Genomic DNA, 24,995 nt, shown 5'->3' on the forward strand with positions numbered 1-24,995 from the left:
CGGAAACTTTTATTTTCTGGTACGTCCCTCTCTGTTCCATTACTTCAGGCTGCTTTTCACTTTAAGAACATTTTTTCGCCAGCTTCACTTCTGTCATATACTGGCCCGTTCCTGTCCAGTTAGAGTAGAAACCAACTCTATCAACATGATGAGAATCACGTCCATGAGTTGTTGGCAATGGGAGAACGCAAATATCTTCACAACAGAGTTTGGTTTCTACACAGTGGTTTAATATAGGGAAAGTCTCTAATAATTGTGGAAGTCTTTTATTATTTAAATAACGTTCTAAAAGGTGTTATTGAAATAAAAAAAATGAAAAAATCACACATTAATACAGTAGCTCTTTTTTGAGGGAAAAATTTAAAAAAGCAATTTTTTTGCTGGGTTAACATCGGCGATGGAGCGCGGCGTGAAAAACAAAAACAAAAAGGGCTGCAAAAACGAAAGTTAAAACAAAGCGAGCTGTGTGGTTGTGGTTTACAGCTATCCAGGACACTTAAAGGATGAATTCTGTGCTAAAATCTCGAACGCACGTGTTTCGACAGGTCAGTCGAACGTTATTTTTGTTATTTGTACATGTGTATTTTTTTTAAAATTGAGTACGTAGACAAAGCTTTACCATGCATGCACAAGTATTTCTTTTTTTGGACTTTATGATTTGCCATAAACCAGTCAGGGTACAAATACGGTGACCTAACATCATCTAGAATTAGGCAACAAGCTATAGACTTTTGTCCTAACCAGTTAAAATGAGCATTAAATACTCTAGGACTCTCCATCTAAGCGATGGTCCCTCCTGGAAATAATAAACAGGGTATATCCCTCGATATTTGTGAGGCTAGCCATGTAAAATATTGACATCTAAAAGCTTTAAAAAAGTGAGAAATAATCACAACCGAAAATGTAAATGTAGCTAGAGCTAGTTAGCTAAATGAGTTTAATGGGCTGGTTGTCTGACCAACTGACCAACTTATTCACATAAAAAACCCAGGTTGGGAAGTCGGAAAAAATCTGAAAAAAATTTCAATGCATGAGTATGGACAAAGCTTCCAAACTCAATTTTCTATTGTAATATTTTTACATCTGCCCAATCGAAGCCCAGTTTGAATCAATTTTTAGTGGTTTCAAAACCTGGCACCTGTGCTCTCTCTTCAAGTCCTCCTTTCCACCAATTATTATATCTTATTAAGCATTAAAAGTCCTGAAAATAGGATTGGGTGGGGAAAATTGTTTTATGGTTTTATGAATTTACTCTTTACAATCTAAAAATCCCATAAACAAATCTAACCACCCACTGACAAATAGAAAGAAAGAAAATTATGTATGATTTAGATGGCTAGCCTCAGAAATATTGAGGGATATATAGGGAGTCCTGAGTATTTAATGCTCATTTTAGGTGTGAGAGTTTTAACTACTAAGCTACACAACTACAATCTGACTGGTTTTTGCAAGGACTTTAGGGAAAACTAAAGTTGCCTTGAAAAAAAGTATTTAAATGAGTATTTTAAAACTTCTAAGCATTTCAAAATCGCAAATTTGCAGGATAAAAGGTTATTGACGAAAACACATTTTGCGTAAATTTTTTCTCATGTTCGTTATCTCATGTTCGTTAGAGATACTAGGAATATGTGCAAATATATAACTAGTTGATAAGGTTATAATGATTTTTGATGACGTCATCAACCCGTCCATTCCAAAACGGGGACCCAGGTTTGAGAAAATTACCCAAATTGGTCCTAGGTGGTCCCTAGTTACCCACACGGTAAAAAATCATTGATGTCACCACCTCGTTTCCAAGTTATTTGGCCTTAAAGTTTTAAGTGCAATGTAATGGATTCATTAATTTAGTATAGGATATTGACATTAAAGTAGTGTTATTGACGTCGCGCTGTAACGTCATAAAATTTAACATCCGAGACATACTTTTTTCGGCGGCTTCAAAGAATATTTCAGCGAAATCAAAGAAAAATGACGATATCCACTATGACCGACACAAACACTCTGTATTATTATATAAGAAGCTAAAGTTAAGGCTGCACATAAAACACAATTACCTCTTACTTTTTAGTTATTTGATGCTGAATCATGGACGTTTACATATCTTCTTGGTTGTGCGATCAAGAAAGAAGCTATTTTGGTGGATCCAGTGGATACTCAGGTTGCTTACTACTATCAGTATAATGTTGTTGTTGGAATCTTTGTGAAATCTCAGTTAAAGGACTTCACTTGTCTCATAAACCTTTAAAATGTGAAAGTTGTGGAAAAAATCTCAAATGTTTTTGCAACTAAAATTTAATATTCAAATTATGGAATTTTCCGGGGTTTTTTTAAAATTAATGAAAAAAACTAAAAATATGTTTTTATGTAATAAAAACATTTTTACATATCACTTAAACAACATGGTATTAAAAAATTTAAACTTCCTCTTTTTTGTCCACATTGTGGTACCAAAAAGCGATAATTATATAAACATCAATAAACACTGTCGTTGTCGTACAAAAGCCAACTTGGTTTGTACATATTTTGATTTGTGACATCACACGCCGTACATAGCTCAACAAGATTTGTATTTAAGAACATTTAAGTAAAGAGTTCACAGCTTCTTATGCTCACGAACCAGAATATACCAAGGAAGAATTGAGTGACAAAGCAAACCAGTGTAAAGTTTGCACTGTTGAAAATGTAAAAATTATTTTGTTCTTTCAAGCTTCAGCAAGTGCTTGATACATTGTTTGTGCAAAGAAACTCAATGACTTTTTTACATTATGTTTAAACAAAGTGATGTTAGAAACTTACGTATGTTCTTCAATGTTGTAGCAAAGATAATTGCGAAAAATTTATTTAACATTGGAAAAAAGGTAAAGAAATAATGCTAACTTGTTAAATGCTAAAACCAAAAAGCATCTGTTTAGGAATCATTGTGTACAATCTTTCTGCCTTTTAAATGTTTTATATTGTGCAAATTCTAGAAGATGAAATGAAAAAACTTGTCTTAAAAGATGTTTTTATACACAAAAATAAAGAAAAAGTTTCATACACATAAAACTTATAATTTTTATCCACAATCTTATATCTTTTTGAGCTATGTAGTGTGACGTCACAAATCAACAAGTTGAGTTTTGTTTAATAATGGTGTAGACTGTTTATAATTATCGCTTTTTTGGGGGATAAAATTGGGACATAAAAAATTAAAAATTAAAATGACAGGTGTTTTAGTTTTTTCTAGGTTAATGTAAGTTAAAAGTACTTCTCATGCAATTTTAAATGTTATATATAATAAATGTATAATGCATAGTGATGTTTGGGTTGTCTTTTCACAATATATAAATACTAAAACTAGTTTTATCTTATCTTTTGTGTACAACTTTACTTACTAAAACCGTAGGTTGAACGAGATTTAAAATTGTTGAAAGAGCTAGATCTCACTTTGAAATATGCTGGTAAGTTTTTGTGTTGTTTCTATTATCATGGGTGATATTTGCTTTGAATATGCAGCTTTCAGTGTATATATAATAGTTTTATTACCAACAGCTAATGTGTGACCATGCATTAAAACAAAGGGTGTGTAAGGTTCACCAAACTGATTACCTTGCTGTAGAACTAAATGTATGATATTTTGATGTAAAGTGTAGCAATGTGTATTACACTGAAAATTCAATTTATGGAGCACTATTTTGTAATTTGGTTTTTGTGAATTAGTTATTAATTTTTAGGTCAGAATTAGGATGACTATCTATGTCTTATTCATAAATAATATGCATTACATATAGCTATCTAGAAATTAATGTCTTACTTTGTCAATGTGACATAAGCCGTGTTAGTACATTAACCTCAGGCATTGGTTTTAGTTCATATAGAGAAGACAGTAGCTTAAAGGTAAATATTTATTGCAGAAGGAATTTTTGCAAAACTTTTTTTTTGCAGATGAGTTTTCAGTATTAATTTTTGCGGATGCCAAAGATTTAGTATATATATAATTTTAGTAGGCATTAGTCTTTTTCCTACATTGCTATTTTCAAAGGAGCAGCAAAAAAACAATGGCTTTGATCCTACAGAAAATTGAAGTACAAAAAATAAAATAAAAAAATAGGTATAATTAAATATTTCAGGTCACAAGAAATGGGAAATTTTGCCAAAGAATTATTTGCAGATGACCGATTTATATTTTTTTTGCAGAACTCCTTTTTGTGGATTGGAGAGAAATTTGTAAAAATTTGCAAATAATTTGTACCCTTTTAGGCTATAACTTTCTATTACCATACCCATTTTTATAATTGTGCAAGTTTAAGTTGACACATGAAACGCCATGGGGTAATAAATTTTTAGGTTGTGGTTTCTAGAAATTTGATTTGTTTTAGTGAATACGCATTGTCATGCCGATCACGTGACAGGAAGTGGAATTTTAAAAACAATGACAGCTTGCAAAAGTATGATTGGTAAAAATGCTGGAGCTGCTGCGGATATTCTATTAGATGATGGAGATAAAATAACTTATGGAGATAGTGTACGTTGGAAATTTTAAGTGTTACCTCTGTTCAGAAAACAGAATTCTGTGAGATTATTTTCCAAATCCTGTATAACTTAAAAATTTCCCAGTGAAAAGGGTTCTGTTGAGAAAAATAGGGGTGTTGTTGTAAAAGGGTGGGGTTGCTCTATATCCCAAAGCAAATTATTGCTTCTTGGATTACTTACTTCAAGTAAAACACATCACTTAATTTAGCTTTAATACAGGAATTTCTCACTTTTAGTTTGCAGGCAGTTTTTATTTCTTTGTTTTCAAAGTTACATCCTGTTAATTCATTAATATATCTAAATTCGTGTTTCTGCCTGTCAAAATCTATTAGAAAAAATCATTTGAAGTTGACAATTGTGAGACGATTCAATAAACGCAGTAAACTAAGCTTGTGGCAATTTTTACAATTGGCAATGTTAGAAAATTAGAGAGACTTATCTAGGCTATGAAAGGCACGCAAAGTAGACAAAATGTAATTTGGTAGAGGTTTTTCTCACTATCAATATCTAACAAAATACGACGTTGTTTAAGTTCCATATGATCACGTTTTGATGGTCATCATCATCATCATCATCATCATCATCATCATTCTTGGCTTAACGTCCGTTTTTCGTGCTAACATGGGTTGGACGGGGTATATTAATGGCCCTCTTCCAATCTGATCTAGACTGTGTTAGATCTAAACTCAACTTCCTCTGTATCATGTCTGTCCTTATAACCTCCTGCCATGTCTTTCTCGGTCTGCCTCTGGGTTTTGCTCCAGGAACTATTAAGTCTCTGCACTTCCTTACCCAATTATCCATCTCCATTCTTTCCTAGTACCTAAGCCAATTCAATCTTCTTACCAGGATAACATCTTTAATTCTACGGATACCTTGGTTTTAGAAGAAAATATGCCGTCGTTCAGGCTCCATACGTTTGCGTTTTGGTGCGCGTTTTGATGTAGCGAAACAAACTTTGTTGTTATCTTTTGAAGATGTGTTATGTGATATATTTTGTGTTTCAAAAAACATTTATCCTCAAAATCTCCAGTGCACTCCTCCTCACCATCACAACAGTAACAAGGCTTACGTTACTCCACCCTAACTCAAATACTATATCATATGAAGATTTTTATTTTTTCAAAAAAGGTCTGTAAACGGGGTGTTCTCATTTGTCAAAATAAAGGTCTGAAAATAGGATATGTACAGGCTAAAAAATGTAAAATAATTGTTTAGAAATAATAAAACATGACACACAGTGCTTATAAATGTTTTCTTTTCTGTCCATATTTACAGAGTATTGAAGCTATATCAACTCCTGGACATACCAACGGTAAATCTATTTTTTAAATAATATTCTTTTGTTTCTGTTTTTCTATTTAAAACTTTACATGTTTTACCATATTAGACAAAAGTTAACCTGATTTTGCAGGAATTAACGTGAATATTTTATAAGATTAGTTCGTCATAATGTTTTGTAACGACACACATAATCTCTTTCTAACAAGAATTCTTTGACTTCGATCCTTTGTAACTTGAACCAATCTATGCGAAAAGAAAATTGTACATCATTAAGAAATTATATGGTTTAGCTTCTTTTGTAGCGTGGCCTTGTGGTTATGGAGTTCGCTTTGTAATCACAAGGTCCGTGGTTCGGTCCACAGCGCGGGCATGTTTAGCAAGTGTATTCACCACAGCTACGGGTCAACCCATGCCATGTGAGGGAAATTGGGTAGGTACTGCCGGTGTATACTTAATGTATAAATCCGAACACAGGGCCCACATTGATAACAGTGTTTCCAACAATGAAGTGGCAATATCCTGTATAAATATTCTGAATAAAAGCTATATTTTTCCTTTTATTAATAATTTTATATTGACAGCAAATTTTTAAAGGAAACCTACCTAATTCTGTCGTATTGTTGTATTATAATACGAAAAGGAAAAATATAAAAAAATTTACATACCTAAGTATTAACCAGTGTTTTAAATTTTTTGTTTAGGTTGTTTCTCTTATGTCCACCATCAGGAAAGATTTGCATTGACTGGCGATGCATTGTTGATTAGAGCTTGTGGAAGAACAGATTTCCAAGAAGGTATATATTAGTTATTCTTTCAGAAAGCTGGACCCAATCTATGTATTCAAAGTCTTTCGTTTCACTTTCTTAAAAAGTTTTTAGTTTGATATGCACTCAATTCAAATCATTGTTGCAAAACAACTCAACTACATCTAATGTTTAGCATGACGTTGAGTTTCTTCAATGGGTTATTTTTTTAGCAAATTTTAACTTTCGCGGTGTTTTTTTTTTAATGTAAAGCTTCAGTATTTAAGCATGTGCGAATATTTTTTTAACATTTTTTTTATGTGTAAGAAAAAATGTGTCGGTCATAAATTTGGTGGTGAAAGTTTTCGTCATCTAGCAAAAAATGTGTCTTCATTTTTAACCAACCAAATATATTTTTAAATGTTATGTTAGTTCTTTAATTTTTTTAACACAACCCAACTCTTTCTTTGCTCTATTTGACGTTTGTTCGTCATCAACGTTTGCTTTAACTGCGGGATTTTCTTCTTCCATGTTGCTCACCATTTCGATGTCATTCAAGGTGACTTTTCAATACAAGATTCTATAACCCATTTTTAAAATTTGGTCTTTTGGCGTATTTTATGCAAAATATCACAATTTTTGAATTTAATAAAAAAATAAATTTAGATAAGTCAGATAATAGAAATAGATAAACTAGCCAATAAGGCCCGAAGAACAGTGAAAAAAAAATCGGGTTGTATAAGAAATTTTAATGACGGCAGCAGTGCATGTAAAATAAAAATGCTTACCCGTCGCCTCTCTTGTATAAAGCTTCAAACTGATCAAAATAATGTATAGGATGATGTGATTTTGCCGAACGGTTAGGGAGATTTCGGGGTTAAAAAAATTGATGACGTCAGCAAACACCCGCCAATGTACAAAAATTGTTTTAGAAATTTGTTTGAAAGTTACTGTCATTGCATGGAGCTTGGGAAGCTTATTAAAAAAATGTATAGGATCATATGCTTTTGAAGAGATAAAGTATTTTTTGATGACTTTATCAACCCTTCTGTTCCAAAACGGATAGGTTGACCCAGCCTTAAGAAATTGGTCGCATTTGGGTCCCAGATAAATATTTTTATGACGTTCCGAAACGGATTCGGAGATCTAAATTTGGGAAACTTACCCAATTTAGTCCCAGGTTGTCACCAATGCAGTGAAAAATGACTGACGTCACCATCTTTTTTCTAAGTTATTTGGCATTTAAGTTAGACCTGCATTGTAATGGCTTAATTAGTTTAAGTTTAAGCTTTTGACTTTAAATCAAGTTTGTTGGTGTCGTTACATTCATATTTTTCGATTAACAATTGCGACATGTATTTTCGGCCACATCAAAGGAAAATGAACACATCCACTTTGCCTGTGACAGACAGACAGAAGTAGGATGTCAATATTGGACGATGACAAATACTCGTGGGCTAAAAATATTCGTCGATCATAAATTTTCGTCACCTAGCAATAATTCGTTATTTTTTACTCGCTTAGGTATATAAGAAATAGGGCTAATATAATATAATAGTCGTTAGCCCTTGGAAAAATCCACGGGGTCGCCCGTCCTTTAAATTAACCCGTTGCAACAAAGTGGACAAAAATATATCGCATTTGGTGTTGGTGCGCATTATAAAAATTTCGTGATTCCGTTACGGGACGCAGCTCTTGCGGACACAACAAGAACTAATAAATGTGAAACCATTGCAAGGTTTTATTTTCTGCAAGTTTAGAAGTAGTTTACAAAGTTATTCGTAACCTTCACTGATACATGCTCTACCAGCAGCTGATACAACTAATCTATTATTTTTCGAAGAAACCATTAAATTATGTGCGATAGTATCTAATTAGTGCAGACTCTTTCACCGACAGAAAGTTTGGTGAATTGGAAATTTGGACCTCAAGCCGTCCTTTTTGTTATCAAAGCATAAAATTAAAACTAGAATTAAAATACACCATTTTTAACCACAAATTGTTTTTGGCGAACATTAACTTCCTCCTATCGAGGGAAGTAGTTTTTTTGTCTTTTTAAATTTTCGCAAGGCCACCTAGAATCCAAAAGTTTCTGCACGCGGAAGTTTCTGCAATTGGGGTTGTTAAAAGCACAGAAAAACAACTGTACCTAACAGATATTGATTTATATGCCACGTTTAAAATATATCTACTTTGTTTTTTAAAAAATATCTGCCTTGTTTTTTAGGTAATCCTCGCACACTATACCAATCAGTTCATTCAAAGTTGTTATCACTGCCGGATGATTTCTTGTTGTTTCCTGCTCACGATTACAAAGGTATGTCTGCTAATTTTAAAGGAAAACTACAACAAAATCAAAACATCAATGAAAATGGTAACCATTTTGTTTTTGAAAATAGTAACCTTTTTGTTTTTGAAAATGGTAACCTTCTTGTTTTTGAAAATGGTAACCATTTTGTTTTTAAAAATGGTAACCTTCTTGTTTTTGAAAATGGTAACCATTAACCTTTTTGTTTTTGAAAATGGTAACGTTCTTGCTTCTTGACAACCAATGAAATCATTTAATTCTTATTTTCCTATGACAGAAGAAAGTCATACCAAATCTGCCAAATCTGGTTTTGCTTATACAAATTATCCAGTTACAACCAAGTTAATAAGTTTTGAAGAAACTTGTGTTTTATGACCCCTCCATATTTTTTCAGTCCATTTGCGAAAGAAATAAAATCAAGTAAATCTTGGCTTGGTGGAATTTCCTCCAAAGTCTTAATGAAATGTTATTTCTACTACAAATCTACAATTCCAAAGTGTCATAAAAATATTCTCAAATAATTGGTAGCGTTGAATCTGTTGTAATAAAACCGAGACCTTGCCATGCGTACGTGTTTACTGGCGAGTAAGTTCGGTCCAGCAACCGGCGAGTGTCGGGTGTACGCGGTCGAGTATAAGCTGGGTCAGCGAGTCTGTTACACAAGTTGTTAATATCGTTCGCACTTAAACATCTTTTTTCGATTTGCACTTTACGATTTATTGATTTTCCACTGTGTGCTTTAGGTGACGAAATTCGAGTTACGAAGTCATCGAGTTCACTTATATGTTTCGCAGTTCCCCGACTATATTTTTCTTGATCCTTTCTTTTGATTGGTTTAACCAATCGTTCTGATACCTGATCTGTATCTACATTTTGTCTGGTTATTGTTACTGTGTTCCTGTGCGTGTTTTTGACTCGTTTACCTTTTGTATTTTCGTGTAGCCGTATGGCAATTTCTGTGATTTCTTCTTGACTTCTTGTTTTCTTTCTATCATGTTCTTTCGCTTCTTGTGCTACGTGTATTCTATATTTCGGTCTAGCTAATCGGTTTATAGTTTCAATACGCGCCATAGTTTTTGCGCGTTTCGGTGTGATTTGACTCGCGTTTTGTTGCGACTCATGCTGTTTCCTTGCGGTATTGTCTTGCGACAACACTTGTGCAGCCCTGCGATTTTCTTCTGTCACCCTCGCGATTTCCATGTCAACACTTACAATTTTATTTACAAAATAGAACTTCAAAAAACGTTAACGATTTGAAGTTACAGCAATTAAAAAATTTGTTAGACATGGTTTCTACATGCAATGAGAAACCTGCGAAATTTTCATTGTATGTTTTGTTGAAATATTGGCTCACTTAACAAAACTATTCATTCGTTAATGTAAATATGGAACTGCCATACTCATAAAATTGTAAACTAAGTATCGTTAAAGATTTTTGCTACTGGCTATAAAATAAACAAATTTAGTAAACTCTTTCACAATTTTGTGTTAACGATAAATGGTTGCTCAATTTTTGATTTGACAGTTGAGATTTTCTCTTATAAATTGTACCATAAGAAGCTAACAAGCGATATGGGTTGCATTCAAAATACTCAACGCTTAAAAAAATTAAAGTTACATATTCATAAAGTTAGTATATAGAAACCAGGTGATATGCTTTCTTCTAAAGTATTGCTTCAAAATTAACTCGAAACTTTTGTTGTGGTAGTTGGGTTTTGATTTCAACTCCCTGGTGAGTAAAACAGATGATGCGTTGTCATGGAGAATTTGGCGAGTAATGCTTTCACTCACGTCAATTGCTGACGTTTTGTTTTTACCCTGCGTGTGTCGTTTTTATCCGCTGATTTCTACAACTTAGGTTTTGTTTTCAACTCCCTGGCGAGTAAAACAAATAACGTGTTGTCATGGTGAAGTTGGCGAGTAATGCATTCACTCACGTCCATAGCTGACGTTGTTTTTAACCTGCTTGTTAACCCGCTGATTCCTTTAACGGGAAAGCAGAAGTTACAATGCGTTTTTATTCTCTGGAATAGATTGTCAGAACAGGACGAACGTCGTCTGACATTGTGCAGATTATTGGAATTTAGGTCAAACTTCGAAGATCACACCCCCAAGCAATTATTTACGCTCTTTCAATATTAGACATGTACTTTGAACTTGTTAATATTCACAAACGGCTTGAGATTTTAAATTTTCAGTTAAATAATTCTTAATGATGTCAGTATGGCGTATTTTTGCGATTTTTTGCGCTTCACATCGCAGAAACTGTGACTAGCGCATTTTTACGATCTTCGCTCGTTTTACCCTAAACCGAAATTTAGTCTTAAAGTTAGACTGCTTTTCTCTCCACTCATTCAAAAGTACGTTAAGGGGATAAAATTTCGTGTGTATTTAATTCCGCGGTTAAGCCCTCCCTGGAAATTTTGCTTGGATTTAATTTCGGGGTCGACCGAAATTTTCGAATTTGCATGGATTTAATTTCGTGGATAAGCCCTCACTGGAAATTTCACTTGGATTTAATATCGTGGGCAAGCAAAGAAGGGTAAATTTAAATCATAATTTAATGCTCTACTTTATCTTCTCAAAACAACAATTTATGTAATATTTAACACTTTGATAAAATCAAAATTATTTCTGTCTTTTCCCTTGTTTTCATTGATTTCTTCCTCATCCTCATCATTTTCGTCATCTCCGTCCTGGTATTATGTGGCGGTTCTGGTAACATTTGTTTACGTTAAAAGAACTCAAAAGTTTTTCAAAAATGTAATTTCGGTGGCTTTAATTTCACATTTTTTAGCGAAAACCGCAAAATTTAATTCACGCGAAATTTTATCCACTTAAGGTAGTTTATATACTAGATGTATATGTATGAAGAATTTTGATCTACAATAATGGATAAAATTAATGGAATATGGGCGGCCATATTTTTAAAGACGGACAAAAGCGTGATATGGCCACTACTAGTCGCAACCTTTGCGCACACGTAAGCCAGGTAGAGAACGTGTGGATTTCGCTAGTGACTTTCTTAAACCACCCGCAAAACAAAATAAATACGCCGCCGCGACCCGTAATTCGGGAGAAATAGTCTTTTTGACGCCAGCAACAATTAGCAGCTTGTTTCAAGAATTTGGATTTAACCAAATAACCTAAGTTGTGAAGTCCTAAGTTCGCTGGAAACGTTCACAAAGGAAATGTTACAAGTTCACAATACGCGACTTTAATATAGAAACAACCAATGTAATTACTTGTGGCTTCTAAATTCGAAATGAGCCGTGTTATTTTATTATATCTTGTCCGTGATTATAGTGTTTGCCTATTTTATTTTAATAGCTAGTTGTGTCTCCAAATACTTCGTGTGAATTTTCGCCCATTTATGTTGTTCTTCATTTACATTCGGGACGATTACAAAATGTTTGTTCATTGTGTACAGCTTTCGCAGAGAGGCAGGCTTTTATGATGTTTATGAACGCGAAATGATATTTTTTTCATTCATCTCGTGAATGTCAAAGAAAAAAAAATGGATCCTTTTTTATGCAGTTTTATACATTCTTATACATATACAAGTGTTTAAAAAATTTTTAAAATAGTAGAAGGACTGACCGTGATCTATTTTAGTTTTAAATTTTTTCTTGATAATAATAAAAAAATACGTTTTGAGGTTAATTCCTTCAATATTTATAGGGTTTAGTTTTGTTGATTCGCGAAAATGCAGGTGGAATTTTTTATCAGCGTCGATTTACTAAATTTTATGTTTCAAAATCTTTTAATATCCTGGCAACAAAAAACTTATTTGCGACGTTTCGGGTGTTTCACACACCCAATTTCAAGCAATCAAAAACGTACAAAGTTTTTCTAAATTTATACAAGTTTAACAGTAACCACGGTTACAAATGAAATACTAATTGTATAAATACAATGGAGCAGATCTAATGTTGTTATTCAACTAGGGACTATCCCGCATTATGAACAAACTCTCTTTAATCTCTAGCAAATACCGGTTGTTACCACTAGAGAGTATACTAAAATCGTCAAGAGATGATGTGGTGTGACAGGCTTTAAGATGATCTTTAATTGCCGTACAATTAGATGAAGTTGATTTCTTACCTGTTAAGGGAGACACTCCGAGGTGCTTGCTTGCCCGAACCTTAAGAACCTTTTATTATAGGTGGCGTTGCAGCCACTGCACTTATATTTGTAAATGACGCCTGACTTTAATTCTTTGGGCTTTTAATACCACAAACGGAAGTTTCTTCACTTAAAGTAGTACCGGTTGAGTGCCATGAAATCTAAGCGTGGTAATTGCATTTAGTCTTGGTTTAGGGAGAAATCATTATTATTCGCGCGATTAATTATCGCGCGCTTTTCTGCAAATGCGTGAACTTAAAACTCTAAAAAACGATGTTCTTTCCAGGTCATTCAGTAACCACAGTTCATGAAGAATGCAAGTTTAATCCAAGACTTACAAAATCAGAGGATGAATTTGTTGAAATCATGAAAAACCTCGGATTGGCGTATCCTAAGAAAATCGGTAGGCAGCTAGTATTGATAAAATAATTTCCACTTAAAGAGACTTGCAAATATTGTATTGAACTTTCTTTTACTGTTTAGACGTAGCTTTGCCATGGAATGTAAAATGCGGACCATCACAACTTGGCGAAGCCAGAATGGACGGACTGTAACGAGAGAAGTTTGTTGTTGTTGTTGTTGTTTCTGAGCATGTCTTGTTTTTTAGAGTATTACACTTAAGAAACAACATTCTATTCAAAGTTTACAAGGTTTTGTCTCTTGACATTTTTTAGAGTTGCAAAAGTATAAACTTATATTGTTTGCAATTAACAGTAAAACTTATTCTTACTAATTTTCGCGTGGAGAAAGACGTTTTGTCCTCACAGAATAAGATTATTAGTAAAATACTGGCTTTCACGCAATATGTAGATATTTTTGTGTTGTTTACATAGGGTTTTTTGGGTAATTTCTGTGCTCAATTTGGCGTAATAATGAATTTTTGTGTATCGAAACAAGTACGTGCGAAAATCAGTACGGGTAAGGTAACTTATCTTATAATTTTTTAACCTATCTTGGTGTTCACCGAAATGTTTTTATGCACAAGGAAGAAAGAAAGAAAGAAAAAAAAATCATTTCATTTCTTATTATTTTTATTTAAAATCTTTTGCAAATTTTTTTATAGTATTTGCAGTTTTTCTATTATGTACCCCTATAGCACAAAACAGGACCTATATGGGGCGTAGCTTTTTGTTATGTCCTCACTTGTGAAACAGCGCTATTAAGTTCCTTGGAATTAAAGAACAAATCTTTCCTAATGTAAGCAGCAGTAATGAGAGAAAGCGAGATAAATATGAAAACTCAGAAAGTATTATAACCATGGAGGTAATAAAATATATAATATATCTTAATTTGATGGAGTTTTGGATCAGCTATGACCACTGCGCACAAGAGCTGCGCGAGGCAATAATTTTGTGCGAGGTATTTTCGCTTTATTAGTACGTTGGATTATGCGAAAGCTAAAACATTAAAAGCGAAGAAGATGGTATCAGCAGATTTTTTTTTCTTTAATTTTTAATTGTTACTTTCTAAACCCAAATTTCCGCTAAAAAAATTTACTAATTTTTAATGTTTTCTTGCCTCTTCTACTCTATATTAAAAATACCCGTTTCTCTATGTGGGAGAGAAAAAATTCGTGCTACGAACACACGAATTTTTTATGCACAAACAACAAATGCGATGTATTTTCAACGACTTTGTTACGATCTTTCATGCGTAGAAAGCAGTCATAAAGTCCGATTTTCATCAGCAAGCTTTTTACGTCCTTGACATGCTAACGAAGGCACAAATTACAATGAGAGCCACCATTACAATGGTCATTTTGAAAGTTGTGGTGTCAAGGTGATTGTCTCTTCTTAATATTTTTGTCTTCTCATCACTTTGTATTTATAGGATTAATTGATTTAAATGTTTGTAAGAGTTAAAATTGGTATTTTATCACATTAGGATTTTGTGCATTAAGCACGCTAGCCTAACCAACATGCTTTATTCGTATCTTTTGATCCTAGTCCGAATTATTCTTTTCTCTTCATGTCAATGTCAATTAGTCTCACATTTAACTAAGCTGCTAATTCTGGGCAATTTTTATAACTGTATAGCTAACCATGACTACCTAACGAGTGAAAGTAGACAAATTGCTGTTTTGTAGCTAGCTAAACCAGCTAGGAATAAACTAACAAAAAATGTCAGATATTTTTGATTCACCTAGAACTATATATTATATAAATATGAATTTCAACTTCAGTGGTCTTTATTGTTTGTCTGAGAGCTCTTAAAAACGAAAGCTCTTAAAATCGAAAATTAGTTCTCGCAAAATATCAGGACTTCGCGAAAATTAAATTTTATTTTCAAAATTTCTTTTTGCGAAAATTAGTTCTCGCGGAAATTTTTCCTAAGGTAGATAAGTAGAAAGTCTTAGCCTGTGTTTAGTGTTTCGTTGTGGCTAAGGTAATACACAATTATTTTCTTACTCAAGTTTACTTGTGTAACTTTTGCGGAAACTTATTTTCCGAACTAAACAGAATTCTGGTTGACTCATATCCTTGGATTGGATATTACCAGGATTTATTTAAAGTGAAGTAGCAAGAAAGCATTTTTTGAAAAACACAACCCACCCGCACTGCTATATCGAACGCGTGGTTGGATTTACAATTGTAATAAAGATGGTAGCTGCGAGTAGCGAAGGGTAAATACTTTTAATTTTCGTGACACATGGATATATTCCCGTGAGGTTTTTCACGGGATGTCGAATAATTTTAGATCAAATAAATAAATAAAAGGTTAATATTTTGTGGTTCATCAAAGAAAATTCGGGAATCGTTTAGCTACTAATTGTTGGATAAATATTTCAGATCGGCATCTTGACTTTGTCAAACAAATCCGCGAAATGGTTATTACTTATATTTGATAATAAACGCTCCATTTTTTTGAAAATATCAAGCTACTTTAAGTGCCGTAAAATTCCCAAAGAATTAATGCGCAAAAGTTTATTTACGCGAGAAAAAATAATTTCGCAAAAATGTTGTCAGAGTTATAATTATCTATTTTCATGATTTGACTTTAGCGAAAGTCTATGTTAGTGAAATTTTCTGCTCTTCACGCGATATGGGTAATTAGCGAAAGTTTTTGCACTTTAAGTAAATGAAAATACTTTTTGCATGATTCGCGTTTAAATTACATACGTGCTATATTGAATCCTGCGAAATAGTTGTTTCATGCCAACCTCGTTTTCAGAGCTCTGTGTCTCTTTATTATGCTGGAAACGCGACGGTCTTAGTTCGAGGTTGGTTGAATGCATCATATTTTTTCAATTTTTGCTGAATTGTACGAAAAATGGATCAATGACATTATGCCATAGTTTAACCTGCTTTGAAAGCTACACATTGCATTGTTAGGATCAATTTGAGATAAGACCGATCTCAAAGAGATTTGGGATCGAGAATGACTAAATATCAAATCTATTTTAGAACAAGGTCAATTGTGGCAAGATTTGGTGCCATTTTTTCTGTATATCTACTTAGAGCATTGATAAGAAACATGTCTGCGTGTTCGAGTGATTGATTATATTGTTTGAATTAGGAACACCCTAAGGCTTTCGATATGTTCTTTGTACCAGGTGGTAGCAGGTTTAAACAATGCAAAATTTTTGTAAGCTTTGTGAAGATCAAAGAAATTTCTATTCGATTATTTCATAAAAGATTTGTATCTTTTGGTTTATCAAAGAAAGTATTTCTGGTGAAGTTTACTAAATACGGGATTAAAATTTCGAATCCGCATTTCGACTTTTTATCTGTAACAAGCCCACAATATAGGAATTAGTTATAGTTGATTTCAAACGTTTCATTTTTTTTGAAAAATTAAGCTACTTAAAGTCCATAAAATTAAATAGTATGGATTCATGAAAGTTCATAAAAAATTAATTTTACAGTGGATATTGTCTATCTCGAACTCGCAGGGGACCAAAAAATTTGTTCGAGATAGAGAAAGTTCGAGATAAAGAAAGGAAATTACCTTAGGCGGACCACAAAGGGACCGAGACTTTAGTTTGAGATAGGAAGTAGTTCGAGATAGAGAGATTCCACTGTAGTTGCAAAAACACATAGTGGTAACGAGTGTCGGATTTTCTAAATGAAAAAATATGTATTTCGATACAACGTCGATTTAAGAAATGCCGCTTTAAATAATCGATACATATTTAATGTGAAAGTTTAATGTTTTTTTACACTTTGTGCTTTGAAAATTTAAAAATTAATTTTCTAGTTTCGAAACAAAAAGAATACTTTAATCATAGTAAAAAAATAGTATCTGTTAATACACCAACTGCTGTAAAAACTTCTTGTAAAAAAAGGGAGAAAATATGATGAGTTTTTGGAAGAAAGGTATTTTGTACTTGAAGTAGATATCTTACTTTACTTACAATTATTATATCAAGTCTCTCTTTACTGTTTAATTTCTTACGACCCTATATTTTTTTGTTTTTTAGGTAAATTCGTCAGTAAATAACCACTAACGATGCTCTTTATTGCCATTGTGTATATCAACTCGCCTTTAAAATATTAAATTTTGACTGAGAGAGATATTTCACAGATGCAATTCGCGATTTTTTGTTCTCGCAATTTTTTTTTCTTTATTCGCAAAATTTGGTTTTCGCGAATTTCAATATTTTTTTGGGTTTAACTGTGCATATCATTGAGCTCTATTGTGTGAAGCAACCAAATAAACTCGCGAGATTGAGTTATCTAATCGTTTGCTTAAATCATTAAAAATATTTGTTTGGACGAATTCGAGAAAAGAGAGAAAAAAAGATAAGCTTTGACCGTTAGAAGACATTAGTTCGCGAACTATAATTATTCAGGAAATGAAATTTTCGCCATATTTGGAAATAGCTTATTTCTCATTCGCGAAATCGCAAAAAATAATTCCCGTGAAATTTTATTTTTTCACCTTGAGAGAGAAAAACGACAAACAACTTACTGGATTCCCAAAGCCACTTTTGCATTCGCCATTATTTTTTCATGATTAGGTAAAGAAATATCAATTAACAAAAATGGTAAGTCAAGTAGCGGCTGCATAATCTACCATTTTAAAACGTGGAAAAGTGGAGGGTACAGTTACGAGTCAATCAAACCTTACATGCTGACTAACCAAGAACTAATAAAATATGATATCGAATACGAAAATTCGAGCACACAACCTGGACGTCTACCCATGACATCAAATATGAAGTTACAGCCGAGATGTAGAGATTCTTTAGAATCTTATGAAAGTTCTCTTCAAACAAATGACAAACCAAAACGAGCAAAGGTAAACAAAGGAGAAACGTTTATACCAGCACCGAAAGGTTATATTCCAAGACTAACTTTTGAAAACTTGCAAATGCTAGCCAATGTTACAAATGAAAGCGTTCACAAATCCATTAAAACATGGATCAAAGATGTTTACGTCAGCAGAATAAACGAAAAAGAAGCTTATAGAAATTAAATACATCGACTGTCTAATTTACGGACACTCTGGGAAGTGGATGCATCTATCTAATCAACGGACAGAAAGTGATTGCAATGGCAAAATCATGGTTAAATCCTATTAACAGACCACGTAATCAGCGAACAGCAATTAGGGAATACTCTAGCTAGCACCAGACAGGTTTCTGTTGCACTAAACGAACTTTACTGCAGAATTTTTTTTATTAGTAGTAGCTAGGAAAACAAAATGCTTTAATTCAAACGTTTATTTTTCATGGGAGTTGTTGCATTATCATTGTACTGCATTTCCCACTGCTCTTTGGTGTCCATAAGATCTCTGTTTCACGTTTTTCAAGTTTTTATTGTTCGTGGTCAATAGCTTCTAGAAATCCTGTGAAATTTTGGCCATTTTTGATTAACGTACCCCTCTAATTAACAGACAATAAGTTGTCCAAAGGTATCTACCAACTAGAGACTCATTCGAACAAGACAAAATATATTTTGTAACAAAAACGTATGGCTCTTGTCCTATTATTACAAGAAGTCCTGTAAATGTTTTGTCCTAGCTGCTGGCGTTCAACTATTTTGTCCAACAATATGAAATTCAAAAAACGTTTTAAACTTTTTAAAGAGTAGTTTTCTGTTTTTTAATATATTGGATTTAAATTTTTCTTTCAATATATTGAATAATGTCAAAACGGTAGTGCTTTGTGATATATAAAAAAAATGTTAAGTTATCAAGTCCCATTCTTCTGCCCACCCTTCCAACAAGCTCCCACCCTCAAATTCATTTCTGACAAATTAATCTTACTATATATTCAGTATCAAGGCAAGGCACAGTTTCCGTTTAGAATAAAAACTATTTGGTTGTGAGAGTAGTAGTTCTAAGACCATGTTCACATTATACCGGATAGCTTTTACGCCGTTATAAAAATCATATCGGATGGGCCTTCTGTTCACACTATCGAATCTGCTTTGCAGCATCATTTTTATAACGGATAGCTAACATGACGCAACTATTCAAAAAGATGTTACGCTGCATATTGGATAGGTTTTCATAGCGCAATGTTTCATAATGTGAACAGTATGAATTCTATGCTGAAATACTTTCTTTTTTAATTTAAAACGCGCGTATGTGTAAAAACAAGGTGCAGCAGTTTTATCAAACCTCTAATTATTACAGATCTTCAACGCATTGCAAAATCTTTGGAGTTGCTCGATCGTAATTCATCATAGACTAATCAACAGTATTTTGAATAACAATAATAAATTAAGTCTTATACTTTCCCTATTTATTAAATAACCAGGAGTTCATTTGCGAAAACGAAAAAGAAAAACATGGAATGAAAGGGAGAGTGTGGTTTTTCTTTTTCTTGGGCCTTCTTAGGAGCCATCTTCGTATTATTTCTGCACATAAACCAGTTTTCTCTTTGCAATCAATACTTCATATGATATTCATCATATGATAAAAAAGCACTTTGTAGAAGAGCAATTTAATATCTACGGGGCGCATGCGCAAGTTGTATTTATTAGTTGTAAAATACTTTGCATGAATATTTATCAATGTATGCAACATCATAAGAAGATACCAAGCAATCCTTGGGATACGTATAATTAGTGACGTTATTTGGTCAGTGTGGTTTTAGTAACCTCGTGTTTGCTAAACGAAAGCTAACGGTTTATAAATATTACATCTTTCTTTAGTAATTATTCATTTTCAAGTGACGTTAAAACTTAAAGAAAGTTATTTTCAGTTTCAAAACATCTAATCAAATTTTAATGTCATGTATATAAATAAAAAATATAATATTTAGCTAAAAATAAGAACATTCATGAAAACTCTGTACACGTGAATACAAGTAGCTATAGAAAATAAGAAATATTTGAGCAAATGTTCACAAACTAGTTGTGTCCGGTTAGTTTAGCAATTACCTTGAGTTCGGCTGATCTCCAACTCACAATGAAGTCATATTGGAAGAAAGGTAAATATTCTTTTTTATGGGAAGCCAAAAATTACAAATACAGCATCTTTATTTTCGTAATGAATCTCATATCATAATGGAATATTACAGACCTCTTAGACCCAAGAAACACAATTTCTACCTTACTTAGACAAACCCTACAATAACCTAGAACTCCTTTGTTGCCAACATTTGAAAATATTTCTTGTTTTTTTTACATAATATGATTAAAATTAGAAATTAGCTATTCTGGTGAAGGCATTGGTTTTTAAAGACGACATATGTTTAGTACAATACAACATAAAAACATAGAATAGCCATAATAGGAATGACCATGGTTAGCACCTTTACCTGTCTATTCCCATAGACATTTCAGTCTAAATTTTTTCCAATAGGAAGATTATGCCGTAGAGAAGCATCAGTTTTTAGGTAAATTACTTTAATGTTTTGCACATTTAGGTAAGAGAGTTACTGTTTCGTGTTCTGGTAAGTTGACGACAGGGCATATTATGTATCATATAAAGGCATGGACAGATGGTGAATTCAACTACAGGTGCACGTCTCCTTATCTTTTAACCAACCACGAAGATGATATTCATACTGCAGCGACTAAAAGTGCTAAAAAATTTGTAAAAAACAACCACATCAACACTATCGAGTATTCACTCAATTCTGATCAACAATCTTCTGACGTATCTGTTTTTGAAACATCAACTCGCATTGATAAAGCAAATGACGTAAGGGAAAGAGAATTCACGAAAAGAGTGCTTCCAAGTTTGCCAGTAAAAGACCTGACGCCAGATAATTTGAAATTACTTGGTCAACCAACCACTGAAAGTGTGAAATCCTTTATTGAACGTTGGGTTGATGAGACACAAATTGAAGGCAATGACGCAACGAGCCTAGATTCAAGCGCGGGAATATGAAACTTCAACAAGCTATTACTTTTTGTACTTTCTTTCAATGCCTATTCACAAGTTGAATAAAAACACATCAAATATTTACAAAGAAGATGAAACGTAGTACGAGATGAATATTTGGAGCACCTTATGGATACAATACGTCATGGATTTTCCTAACCAGTACCACACCTTCTCCATTTCATATTTTTGATTAATATTTTATAAGCAGTGGAACTCAATTGAGAGCAAAGTACTTTAGATTTTAAAACATTTTATTTTAAGAAAGAATGTAGCTATTTTTTAGATTATAATAATAGGAATAAGAATATAAAAACTTAATAGATCAGAGAAATATATAAATATATATAGCCGACGTTTTTACCAAGACACAATATGTATTGATTCAAAGGCAGATTACAATCGAAAGGTTTTTTGTTTATATACTGCTGAAATAATAGCCTGCCTTTAGGATGGAATTTCCCCCAAAAGTTCTACACTCCTCCATGTCATAATTTCGCATAATTAGTGGAACTTCAAGTCCAAATTCTTGAGAATCAATAAACGGTTTTTAAAAAAATAAAAAGATTCCTAGACAACTTTCCAAGCCATTTTATATAAAATCAATTTGTTTTCAAGTGCGATGTAAACTTTAAATTTACGCACAAAAATTAAATAAGCGCCGCGGCGCTTATTAGAGGAAATACGGTATGACGATCACGTGATATAAATTCTCGTTTCAAGGCCCCTACCACTAAATTAAGTTGGCACAAATCTTAAATGAGAGCTGTTATTAAGTCCCTTCTCTCTCTGTATATATATATAAAAACTCCAGGACAAATAATTTTTATTCATACAATTTACATTGCCACGACAGAAATGTGTGGCTTTTTAAAGTTGTCTATTTGACACGTCATACATCTCGTGCAACGTTTTTTTTAAACATCTGAACCAAAATTGAGACCAGAGTCATCTTCATCACTATAACTCAACTCGTTAACCCAATCCTCTATCGATGATTTTATGCTTTCTTCTGTCGGTTGAGCAAGTAAATTTAAATTCTCACCAGTTAACTTTGTCACCGGTAATTCAGGTAGCTTTCTTGGTAAGTGCCTTTCAACATCTCCAATTGTTGCTTTGGTTGGTATTTCATAAATGGTGCTATGGTAAAAGGAATCACAGGTACTTGCCTTGGATTGGCATGAGCCTTCCCACAAATTACTGTCACATCCAACGTCTCTCCTATTTTCTTCCCGACCTTCAAATGTTGTGTTGGAATGTTTCCTTTCGATTTTAGGGTCGGATTGTATTAGTACATAAGGATAAACAGTTTTATAGACATGACTTCGTGTTACTTTTTCTTCCACGTGATACATGATTCGACCTCTTTTAAACAGCTTGTCATCACGTGATATGAGGATGTGTTTACCTACACAAGAAAAGTGTTAATTCATTTGTGGTTTTCTATACCTCAATTATTTTAATAGTTAGCGATATATTTACAATAATTTTACACTTTGCGTACTGCTCCTGCGTAAGCGACAAATACGTAATCCTCTACCCTAAGCAATGAGGATGAAAAAGATCAGAAGATCCAACCTAATCCTTTTCACTTGTGTAATGCTCCTGGGGCTAGCAGGTGACATTATTCAATAAACAATCAACGTTTCCGTACTAATTTCCTTTGTGCATCAAAAACATTGTAAAATTAAAAAAACATATTTAAAAGAACACCACAATTTAGGTGTTCTTTTAAATATATGTATGGGTTTATTTCCATCTCTCTTTCACCCTGCTAGCCCCAAGGAAAAAAATAAATTCGGAAAAATATTGCGGAATTATTGTTTGCCTCGCATTTTCAAACTTAAATTTCGTATTTAATCGCACGCTTAAATTTAGCAAAACATTTACTCTTTGAAGATATGAAAAAGTGGAATAAAAATATGCGACGTAATCTTGCTATCCGCATAATAAAGGACTGACAAAATATTGCCATAAAAACACCTACCCTTTTTACAATAGGAAAACATCTTAAAATACTACTAAACTGTCTTTGAAGTGCTACTTAAATATTTTTGAAACCTCTATCCATGGTTTTTATGGTATTAATTGAAAAGTAGTTGAAAGTCGAGAGATGAAATAAATAAATTAAAAAAAGCATTTTCAATTGCTTATATACACTGGTGGTATTAAAATTCAAAAATTAATAAGTTCCATAGAACATATTGAATACCATTTAAAAACAATGAACATACAATTTCTTATATATGAACCTGTCGTGTTTTCACCAATGTTGTATATATAAACCTGTCGTGTTTTCACCATTGTCGTATATAAGAACCTGTCGTGTTGTCACCGGTTTCGTATATATCAACCTGTCGTGTTTTCACCAATGTCGTATTTATGAACCTGTCGTGTTTTCACCAATGTCGTATATATAAACCTGTCGTGTTTTCACCAATGTCGTATATATCAACCTGTCGTGTTTTCATCAATGTCGTATTTTGCAATCTTTTTACTCGCATTTACGTGCATAATTTAACAATAAGATAACTCCAACATCATTTATTTGTTTCCAGCCTTAGAAATATTAAAAACTTTTATTTCCACAAATTTAAGTTACTTTGAAGTAAACAAAAACTTTATTCACCTTATAAAAAGATATTTCTGTTGCAGGTTTTTCCTTGGTAAGCTTATTTGAAGCAAAGAGAAGGGAAGAGGACTTCTAGAGGCCTCCCCTTCCAGATTTTTGGGTGAGACTTAAAAATCTTTTAACGAAATGAAAAATATTCCTATATGAATGAGTAGTTTCAGGGTTAAATTAAACCAAAAATAAAAATTTTGATTTTTGTAATTGTTTTTACCGCAAATGTTATAATTTCTACAATTCCGTGGGTTTAGTAAGATAATGGGTAGAAAGTCAAGATTTTTTTAAAAATTGATGACGTCATTACAAAATTAAATACGTTTTCACCAATTCTTTAGTCAATTATTATAAGAATTACGAATAACGTGCGTGCGAAATATTGTGCACTTAACTCTGATTGCTTAGGGAAAATATAGGGGATAGTGGGTTTTTTAAATCTTTAAAAGAGGGGTAAATACTCCTATTTAAGTTTGAAACCCAATATCCACTTTTGCTGTTTTATGATTTCCTTCCAATAGATAAATGATTGGTTACTTAAATAATTAATAAGTAAGGTAGCGTGATATAACGTTGATTTATGAAAATATTTTTCTTCTCATGTGAGGATTGAAAAAAACACTATCTTAAAATTTAATAGGGATTTCAGGAGAAGTTTGTAAGGCTTTGGAACTGGAAGTTGAGAACAGTTCTGCACTTTGGAATATAAAGACACAATGACAGTAACTTTACAGAGATTAACAACACGAGAAAACAATGTGAACCATGTAAATTAAATATTTTAGAATGTTGTGTGTGAAAATGATAGCTAAATGTAAAGTTTTATGGGTTAGCTAGGATGATAGTACTTGAAATAAAAGCAATACAGCGATGAAAAACGTTTATTAAACAATATAGATCACAGATCGTTTTATTTTTATATCTTGTGTCATTGTTTCACTCTTTGACACCGAAGTACACCGATTGACGTCACAGCATGGCTGAAGCCCTGATATGCAATACATTAACAATGAACACTTATTATTCAACGTTGCGATGCTAAAATAGAGACTCATGTGAAAGAAAGTGAATTTCTGATCTAAAAGTGGTTAAACTTGTCAATTGCAATAGAAGTTTATTG

The 24,995-nt window shown here is 32.9% G+C and overlaps 3 protein-coding genes across 5 annotated transcripts; 2 read left to right on the top strand and 1 right to left on the bottom strand.

The window, feature by feature from the left end:
* Positions 1-391: 391 nt before the first annotated feature.
* On the top strand, positions 392-18,769 carry LOC130628813 (uncharacterized). 2 transcript variants are annotated; one of them, XM_057441826.1, is made up of 10 exons: positions 392-545; positions 2,069-2,158; positions 3,386-3,440; positions 4,359-4,504; positions 5,791-5,827; positions 6,498-6,590; positions 8,767-8,856; positions 13,259-13,375; positions 13,456-13,534; positions 17,933-18,769. In XM_057441826.1, the coding sequence occupies exons 1-9, from the start codon at positions 504-506 to the stop codon at positions 13,524-13,526; spliced, it is 741 nt and encodes a 246-aa protein (XP_057297809.1). In that variant the 5' UTR covers positions 392-503; the 3' UTR covers positions 13,527-13,534; positions 17,933-18,769. The 2 variants fall into 2 exon arrangements, with proteins under 2 accessions (XP_057297809.1, XP_057297808.1); XM_057441825.1 differs by lacking the exon at positions 17,933-18,769 and having other exon boundaries at positions 13,456-13,994.
* On the top strand, positions 13,818-21,837 carry LOC130628814 (uncharacterized). Of its 2 annotated transcripts, none has more exons than XM_057441827.1 (2): positions 13,818-13,890; positions 20,792-21,837. In XM_057441827.1, exons 1-2 carry the CDS (start codon positions 13,845-13,847, stop codon positions 21,256-21,258), a joined length of 513 nt encoding a protein of 170 aa, XP_057297810.1. In that variant the 5' UTR covers positions 13,818-13,844; the 3' UTR covers positions 21,259-21,837. The 2 variants fall into 2 exon arrangements, with proteins under 2 accessions (XP_057297810.1, XP_057297811.1); XM_057441828.1 differs by lacking the exon at positions 13,818-13,890 and adding an exon at positions 20,131-20,353 and having other exon boundaries at positions 20,792-21,836.
* Positions 21,838-22,034: 197 nt separating this feature from the next.
* LOC130628540 (uncharacterized) lies at positions 22,035-23,354 on the bottom strand. The gene is made up of 2 exons (XM_057441478.1): positions 23,240-23,354; positions 22,035-22,660 (listed from the first exon to the last, which is right to left on the bottom strand). The coding sequence occupies exons 1-2, from the start codon at positions 23,259-23,261 to the stop codon at positions 22,170-22,172; spliced, it is 513 nt and encodes a 170-aa protein (XP_057297461.1). The 5' UTR covers positions 23,262-23,354; the 3' UTR covers positions 22,035-22,169.
* Positions 23,355-24,995: the final 1,641 nt, after the last annotated feature.

The sequence above is a fragment of the Hydractinia symbiolongicarpus genome, chromosome 15, assembly GCF_029227915.1.
Source record: "Hydractinia symbiolongicarpus strain clone_291-10 chromosome 15, HSymV2.1, whole genome shotgun sequence".
NCBI lineage: Eukaryota > Metazoa > Cnidaria > Hydrozoa > Anthoathecata > Hydractiniidae > Hydractinia > Hydractinia symbiolongicarpus.

Bases quoted from the DNA above. Each gene is read 5' to 3' on its own strand.
- LOC130628813 (XM_057441826.1), top strand. From the start codon at position 504: ATGAATTCTGTGCTAAAATCTCGAACGCACGTGTTTCGACAG. The intron at 3,441-4,358 runs GTAAGTTTTTGT...GATTTGTTTTAG, and splicing joins TCTCACTTTGAAATATGCTG to TGAATACGCATTGTCATGCC. The intron at 8,857-13,258 runs GTATGTCTGCTA...TGTTCTTTCCAG, and splicing joins TCCTGCTCACGATTACAAAG to GTCATTCAGTAACCACAGTT.
- LOC130628814 (XM_057441827.1), top strand. From the start codon at position 13,845: ATGAATTTTTGTGTATCGAAACAAGTACGTGCGAAAATCAGTACGG. The intron at 13,891-20,791 runs GTAAGGTAACTT...TTGCACATTTAG, and splicing joins ACGTGCGAAAATCAGTACGG to GTAAGAGAGTTACTGTTTCG.
- LOC130628540 (XM_057441478.1), bottom strand. From the start codon at position 23,261: ATGTTTTCCTATTGTAAAAAGG. The intron at 22,661-23,239 runs GTAGGTGTTTTT...TTTCTTGTGTAG, and splicing joins GTTTTCCTATTGTAAAAAGG to GTAAACACATCCTCATATCA.